The sequence below is a fragment of the Centroberyx gerrardi genome, unplaced genomic scaffold (genome assembly GCF_048128805.1).
Source record: "Centroberyx gerrardi isolate f3 unplaced genomic scaffold, fCenGer3.hap1.cur.20231027 Scaffold_84, whole genome shotgun sequence".
In the NCBI taxonomy this organism is placed as follows: domain Eukaryota; kingdom Metazoa; phylum Chordata; class Actinopteri; order Beryciformes; family Berycidae; genus Centroberyx; species Centroberyx gerrardi.
The window spans coordinates 75,305-83,758 of record NW_027605220.1 but is presented as its reverse complement, the minus strand read 5'-3'; the positions used below and the strand labels follow the sequence as shown (position 1 = coordinate 83,758).

Below are 8,454 nucleotides of genomic sequence, written 5' to 3'. Positions count from 1 at the left end.
CTCAGAGAGATGCTGGAAAATGAACGTGGAGAAATGGATTGAGAGTGTTTTTGGTTCATGACACCACACACACAGCTTTGAATGGACAGAAAGACGCAAAATAAAACTCTGGAGAGTGAGAATATGGGACTTTAATGTCGTCATTTACGCTTCACTTTAAAGAAAGTTCAGGCACCGTTTTGAAAGTATCGTTTTAGCTCCAGTATCGGCAAAGTCTAAACGATACTCCTCCCTAGTTGGAAGTGATTTCTCCATCTTCCTTTCCCTCCTTCCACCATCTGCTGCCAGAAACTCTTTCAGCTTTAGCTCCGTTTGCTCTGGAAGAACAGAACCTCTTCCTGTTTTGTGCCGTAAAGCGATCCAGCAGATTTCCCTCCAGATCCACCAGGTGGAGAAACTATGGAGGATGCAGAGTAGGAGGAGTAGAGGCTGATAGAGGCTGACAGGTTTCTGTTTACTGTAGTTATACCTACTCAGATTTATTGATGTTAAAATGACATGTAGCACCTTTAACAACAAAGTGTAAATGCTTTGTGTCTCCAATCCACAAACATCAATTACAGAACCAGAAATAAACCAAATCAGGATGCTGGTGGATCGTTTACTGACAACTTCAAAGGAGGTAAATATTATCAGAACATGCACATTAATCTGGACTGATTTTAAACTTTAATGTGATTTTAATACCAAGTGTAAATGAAACCCAGATAAAACTCCAGATACAGGAGTCATGTTAACGCAGGTGGAAACACTGATACTGCAGCAGACTAGTTGTGTGGGTATGGAGGCTGAATACACAGCAACCCACATGCTGCACTGTCCACACACACACACACACACACACACAGACACACACACACACACACACACACAGAGAGATTCGGAGGGATTGGATGTGAAAATCTTCCTTTCATCCTGATGGAATATTGTTCTCTGCGTTCGGTTCGGTTCGCAATCACCGCTTAATGTCCTCCCCCTCCGCGCCAATCACACCGTCGCCACGGCAACCGCCTCACCCAGAGAAACCAGCCCCGGCCGGGCGCCAATCAACCCCCTGTGACGTGTGTGTGTGTGTGTATGTGTGTGTGTGTGTGTGTGTGTGCAGGTTATTATTGGAAGCTGGATCTAAAACTAAAATGAAATAATACTTTAGTAATCTGATATGCAAACATGAACGATGCAGACCAATCAGTAACAAACACGTCACCTTGTTTCGATCGGTGCCCGCAGCGCCCCCTGTGGGATAGTCAGTGTAACTTGGCAGAACGCAGCGGTGAGACGCATCGCTCCACAGTCACTTCACTATCGCCTGGTTTCTAAATGAACTGAATTAAAATAAAAATAGAATATTTTTTGGGGTTTCTTTTGTATCCGGCCCCAAAAAACAGATCCCACTGTGTACGTTACTGATGATGTACACTGTGGCAGGTGTGCAGTGTGTCTGCATTTATCTCTGAGTGCTTGTGCTTCTAGCGTTGTTTGTGTGTGTGTGTGTGTGTGTGTGTGTGTGTGTGTGTGTGTGTGTTTATACATTTGAAGTATTTGGTGGCAAAATGAGATATCTACCAAAAAAAAAAAAAAAAAAAAAAAAAACACCTACTCTGACTAAATTAAACCAAATGATCAGGGTAAGAAGTAAACTTTTTCAGAGGTTATTTTTTGCCCCTTGGTCATATTTTTTGGGGCATTTTGGTCTTTTTGGGAACAATTTTATTGAACTAATAATACAGATATTGGCAAATAAACCCTAAATCTGTAGCACTAAGATCAGTGTGAAGTTGTTTCCCACTGCTGGAAACTGGCAGCAGCTTCCAGAAGACTCTCTGACCCATCAGCTCCTGTTCATGTTGGTTGTTGTAGTCTTTGTTGCTGCGGTGGTTTGTGGTTTGTGGTTTGTGGTGTTTTCTCCTCCTGCTGCTGCAGGCTGCCAACTCGCTTGTTTTCTGATCAAAAACGCTCCATTTTTTCTTTCCCAGAATGCACTGGAAAGAGTTTCACCGGTCAGAGGTGTTCCTAATTATTATTTAGGCTGTTCCTCTTTTTTTTAAAGGATACTTTTTAAAGGATAGTAATGAATTCAGTCCTCGGTTGACTGAATGAAACTCTTCTACAGATCGGACCCAACAGATTTTACTGAACTCAAAGTAATGATTTATCCTCTAAAACAGATCAGTGTGTTATCTGAAGCCTTGTGACAAACCAAATATGTTGACTTTCCAATTGCAAACATACTATAGTAACCCACACACACATACACACACACACACACACACACACACACACATATATATATACAGTATGTATATAGGCCCAGTCGACTTTATTTACAGTCAGCCAGTGCTGCAGAGCAACAAAACACACGACTACAGATAAAAAAAAGCGACCAAACATAAATTTTAAGGTCTGAGGCGATGGTGTGTGTGTGTGTGTGTGTGTGTGTGTGTGTGTGTGACATCAGTGTCCTACTTCCCTGCCCCTCTCCCCGGTCTGCAGTGTTCAGAAACCACTCTTCATATGAATGAATTACAGATGATGAATCCAAATCTCTTGCCGGAATGGAGGTGAGGGAGGAGAGGGAGGGATGGAGAGAGGGAAGGATGGAGGAGAGAGGGAGAGATGGAGGAGAGAGGGAAGAGATGGAGGAGAGAGGGAGGGATGGAGGAGAGAGGGAAGGATGGAGAGAGGGAAGAGATGGAGGAGAGGAGGGATGGAGAGAGGGAAGGATGGAGGAGAGAGGGAGGGATGGAGGAGAGAGGGAGGGATGGAGGAAGAATGGAGGAGAGAGGGAAGGATGGAGGAGAGAGGCAGGGATGGAGGAGAGGGAAGGATGAGGAGAGAGGGAAGGATGGAGGAGAAAGGGAGGGATGGAGGAAGGATGGAGGAGAGAGGGAGGGATGGAGGAGAGAGGGAGGGATGGAGAGAGGGAAGAGATGGAGGAGAGAGGGAGGGATGGAGGAGACAGGGAGGGATGGAGAGAGGGAAGAGATGGAGGAGAGAGGGAGGGATGGAGGAAGAGAAATGGAGGGGAATAAAAGGCAACAGGAGGGGAGGAGGTGTGGAGAAAAGAGGGATTAAAGGTAGAGAGGAGGCAGTCGGGGGAAGATAATATGGAGAGAAGGGTAGAGGGAAAAAATAGACGCACACGCACACACACACACACACACACACACACACACCATGAAACACACAACACAATAATTCCAGCATCGCCCTCGTCACCCTAGGCAACAAAACACAGATAATAAAGGGAAACACTCTGAGCATAATTCCACTTGAACCATTTAAGAGACTAATATTTCAATTTGATTATTCAGCTGTAAAAAGGTGAATAACAAACGAACACTAAGCCTGCTGGGAAATATCAGTGATTTAATGTCGGTTGGTTTGCTCTTCCGCTGCAGTCTGGCAGGATGAAAGCCAAAGTTTGGTTTTCCTAACAAAAGGCGCTGAATAAAGAAACCATCAGTGATGTCGGATTCATCTTTTTCTTTCATTTTGCTCCAGCTGGAGCCGGAAACAAACTTTTGGTGAAGAACAAAACGTCCAAACCGGCAGTCTGAGGGTCGCCTGCAGACGTTTGGCAATTTAAAACCAATTTCTTGTAATTTTACAATAGATTTGTGTGATTTATTTCCCTCTGAAACTGTAAAAATTACTTTCTCTCCTGCATGTCCGGTGATCACAACAGTCTCGTACAGATCAGATGCAGGAAGGCTGAAGAGCTGCTGGTGGCGAGCGTCTCCAACACAACTTTTTTGCAGATAAATTAAGATGAACAGATGAATGTTTTATTGCATTTTATTGCACAAATGTAGTGCTCCAGTCAAGTGATGTAACCCCCCTCTGGCGGCCATCTTGGAGGTCTTCAGCTCTGAACAGCTGACTGTGTTTCTGTCGTCTCAACAGAATTGAACAGACGGTTAATTTCTGTCTGTTTCTGACTGAACTGATCATTTCATCACTGATCCATCTGATTGATTTAGTGTTTAGATAATGTCAGCTTGTTAGCTAGCTAACCATAGCATCTGGTCAGCTAACATCACTGTCTTGTTGTTAACACATCTGATTAGCACACTAGCTAACGTATCTAGTAGCAGCTAGCGTTAGCATGTTCACATTAACATCAGTGTGTTTGCCGGCTAGTTAGCTAGCTAACAGTTTGTTCAGGTTAACTGAGCTGACTCTTCTCAAGCTACAACTCAGAGTGTTTTGGAGTAGAGACTAGGGCTAAAGACAAGACAGTTTACTGTGTCACAGTAACCAAATCCACCTTATCACACTATTCACTTTTACTGAGAACGTTACTGAATGGATCTACAGCCACACCACAACAAGCTGACTCAGCTGCTCTGGTTCTAGCTGCTTGTTAGATTTTGACTTTAACTAACACACAGTTCTCAGTGTTCCTCCATCATGAGACTCAGCTGCTGCAGCAGATGTGTGACACAACTACAAAGCCCTCTGTTAGCAAGGAAGCTAAAGGCTGCATTGTGTTGCGTGAACGTGGCTTTTTGCTAGCGCTTGCAGCTGAGTGACAAGGCTACAGTGTTGATATTGAAAACTCTGCTCTCTCTCTCTCTCTCTCTCTCCCTCTCTCTCTCTCTCTCTCTCTCTCTGTCTGTCTCTCTCTCTCTCTCTCTCTCTCTCTCTCTCTCTCTCTCTCTCTCTCTCTCTCAGTGTTCCTATGTTCCTCCCTGTGAGAGGGACAACCAGAAGAACAGAGACAGTGTGTTGTGGTGGGAGGATTACTTCACCAAAGAAGTCAGCAGCCAATCCTTCACCTGCTTCTTCAACCAGCAGAGGAGGTGAGGTGTTGGACACACACACACACACACACACACACACACACACACACACACACACACACACACACAGTGCAGTATGGTCTATTTTAGGGTGTGATAAAGACAAATTGGAAACAGGGAAGGTGTGATATTATGAAATTCTACTTGGTGACAGACCGTTGTTACCATGGGAGAGCAGGTGGCCGTGGCAACCAGCGTTCTGGGATGTCACATGACGCCCGTTGAGACGCCGGCGTCTGACTGGCTGTCTGGGACCTTTTACCTCGCAGAACAGACCCTTGATTTCAATCTAACAGGCAGGCGACTGATCCCACCGCTCCATTTGCAGCCGTTTTGTTGCAGCCTTTGTAGTTTGGATTTAATTTGAAATGCATCGTGAAACAGTTGCATGAACCTCATGCAGCTCGCAACTCACCAACACAACCAAGTTGTGTTTTTGTTTTTTTTCTATTTTCTATTCTGTTTTACAAAGGAGAAAAGGAAAATCAAGTCCTTTCTAAATGTTGTATCTGCCATTTCGTTCCAGGAAACCAAAAAATGCCTTGTACTTCCATTTTTCATTTTTGGATTTTGAAATGAAAATCAAATTACCATTTGTTTTTCATTTTTTAATTTTGGTTTCGGAAAAGAAAATAGAATGACCAAAAATGTACTCGGACCCTGTCCTCATCCCAGGAACACATCCCAGGAAGCTCTGGGTTCCAGTTCCTCCAGGATCAGTTTTAATAATAATCCCATGAACACCAGCAGGTCCCAGTCTGACTAGTCTCGCTACCAGACCCTTGATATTAGGATATAAGGGTCTGGTAGCAACGTATCTACATTCTGTGCAGAGGGGGCGCTAACATTGAAAAACGTTGACATGGAAAACCACGAATCATGGATGAGGGGGCGGGGCTTTAAGCCTCAGCGTCATCTCAGCATGTTTGGTGTGCAGCTTGTAAACAGGAACGCTCCTGTCTCCCTCTCGTGTATCAGACTGTTCCCAAATCCTCCGGGCAAACAAGTCAGAACGTCTAGTCCAGATACACGTTCCACAACAGCAATACACTTGTTAAAATCCTCCTCACTTAGCTCAATTTCAACTTTTTATCATTTAGCAGCTTCCTTGTTGGTGACTCTGTTGAAATATGGGGGCGTGTCTCCCTCAGACCTCCCCGCCGACTCGCTCTGTTTCCTGTACAGGATTTCTCTCCCTTGCCCCCAGACGCTCGTGCGACGCTCTCGCTTTGTGTCGCACGAGCTTCTGGGTTTCTCAGACTAAAGTCTGACAAAAACAACATTACACCGACAAAACCCTCACCATGTCGACCTGACAGACTTGATTTGAGTTATTTATGGGACAGGATGAAACAAAATACCATCAGTACCAGATTACTGGTTACCTGAAATGTAATCTGATCACTAATAGTTACTTTTAGATGTATTTGCCTCACAATGTTTATTTTCCTCCAGTTCACTGTACTTTACTGACTGTACTTTCAGTTTTATTATCATCTACAGCTCTGATTGACTGTTTCTTGTGTCTTGAATGTTTAATGTTGTTTCTAGTAATCTAGCATATCCTGACCCAACCAACCATAGTTATCTTTTTTAGTTACTGAAGGCCTGTTTACGTTCTCTATTCATCAGTTACATTTCTCTGAGAAACACGAGGCTTTTCCACTGTGAACTAAACTTGATGAGCCAGGAAGAAAGACAGAACTCTCTTACTGTTTCAGCTTAATCATCAGATTATTTATAGCAGATGCTTACCTAGCCTGACCTTGACTAGTTTTATTTTTATCTCTGCACCAAAAGAATCAGAATGAGGAAACCCCGCTTTATAAACGAGGGCCTGATGGGAGCTCCCAGTATCGGCAATCCTTTTGTCATTTTGAAACACTGCAATACTAACTCTCTCAATAGGGTTTTATCTGAAGAAAAACACATTTAGCAAACAGATTTATGTGTTTATTTCAGAGCTGGCATGACGATGATGTTCCAAAACTTTCTGTCAAACATTCAAATGCAACTCTGAGGTTTGTGGACTGTCCTCCAGGCTCCAGTGACTCACTGTTTGCTTCCTGCTATTACAGTTTTTCTGGTAAACATTGAAGTCATTGAACATTCATCAGGAAGTGGTGGTTGCTGATTCTGATGGGATGATTCTGGATGGGTAGCTCTGACTTCCTCTGAGATACAAAACCATTAATTATCCCAAAGGAAACTCAGGTTGCCCAGCCAGCAGAGAAAACACAGCATGCACATCAGCATGCACATCGTTCACGTCGGAAAACATGAAACACTTTGTCAAGAGAAAAACAAAACTTAACCAACTGCAAAGCTCACAGTTTGCCGTAGACCGTCTGACATGATTACCACTACTGAACGTTTAAATGTCTGTTGATTTACTCGTTGTTGTTGTGATTTCAGGCCGGACGACGTGTTGTGGCGACGCTCCCATGACACCAGCGTCCTGCTGCACTGCGTCCTCTGGCCAATGGTCTCGCTCCTTCTGGGCACGCTCATCGTGCTCCTGACGGTGTGCGCGCGCTCTCTGGCCGTGCGCGCCGAGGCTCTCCAGAAGAGGAAGTGTTCGTACGAAGTGTGCCAAGACCTGGGAGGCGTGGCCTCGGATCACCAAGGCAACAAGGCTGACCCCCTAGCGACAAACTCTGACCCCGAGTTGTCGACAACCTCCAGGACCCTGCCGCTGTTCGCCGTGCCGGTGCGACGCCGCGACAGAGAACATTAGGACAGAACAGTGCGTTGTTCTCATTTGACAAAATCAAATCCCTGGACGGTTTTTAAATTGCTGCTGAGCGGAGTTGACCGACTCGCTGTGGCTGGCAGAGTAAACCAGATAAGGAAAACCTATTGCTATTGAAATAGCTAAACACAAAACATGATGCATCCACCTGTTGCCTGTAGATTTCAGGGGTAACAGTGGAGCAACATCACCACCTTCCCCTGGTTAGAACTGAACCAACTGTCCTCTTCCTGGATCAGTGGCGACTCTGGATGTTGCTGAGTTGAATCGTCTGTTTGGAGAAACTAGATTGGAAACGTTGCGTAGGAATCATCTTTCCTCCTGTGCTAGATCCTTTAGGAAGGGTAATTTTTAGGACGTCATTGGTTTGGTAGGAAAGATGAGTCAGATTCAAACCTACAACCTTCAGATTGCCATTCTCTAACATGTGGGACTCAACTGTTCTCTAGTCGATCTTTACTGCAGGTAGTTTTCCTATGTAGCTCGCTGGTTCCTCCAAGACCAGCCACCTCTCTTTGGATGATGTGTGAACACTGGAACCGCAAGTCAGTCTTGATTGTTCAAAAAGGCCAAAATCTTACAATTCTGGATCATGAATCAGAACAGTCTAGAACTCTGCGTAACGCTGGATGAAAGGAATAGAACTCTAGAACTTTAGAACTCTAGAACTTTGTTGGGAATAGAACACTGAAACAAAAAAAAGCTTTGATCCCAAAACCATTTTTTGTTGTTGTTTTTTTTTGTTATTTTGTTGTTGTTTTGTGCCCTGGGAACTGGGCTAAGATAGACACATTATTGTCATGTAGTGAGCTATGTTAGGGTCCATAGTTTAAAATTCCTAGCAACTAGAATTCTATTGACACTTTATTTACAGTGTCACCTTGTAGTACCACCGCT

At 44.3% G+C, this 8,454-nt stretch overlaps 1 protein-coding gene across 1 annotated transcript; it reads left to right on the top strand.

The window, feature by feature from the left end:
- Positions 1 to 2,555: 2,555 nt before the first annotated feature.
- On the top strand, positions 2,556 to 7,542 carry LOC139919843 (calcium-activated potassium channel subunit beta-4-like). The gene is made up of 3 exons (XM_078282349.1): positions 2,556 to 2,561; positions 4,678 to 4,805; positions 7,221 to 7,542. Exons 1-3 carry the CDS (start codon positions 2,556 to 2,558, stop codon positions 7,540 to 7,542), a joined length of 456 nt encoding a protein of 151 aa, XP_078138475.1.
- Positions 7,543 to 8,454: the final 912 nt, after the last annotated feature.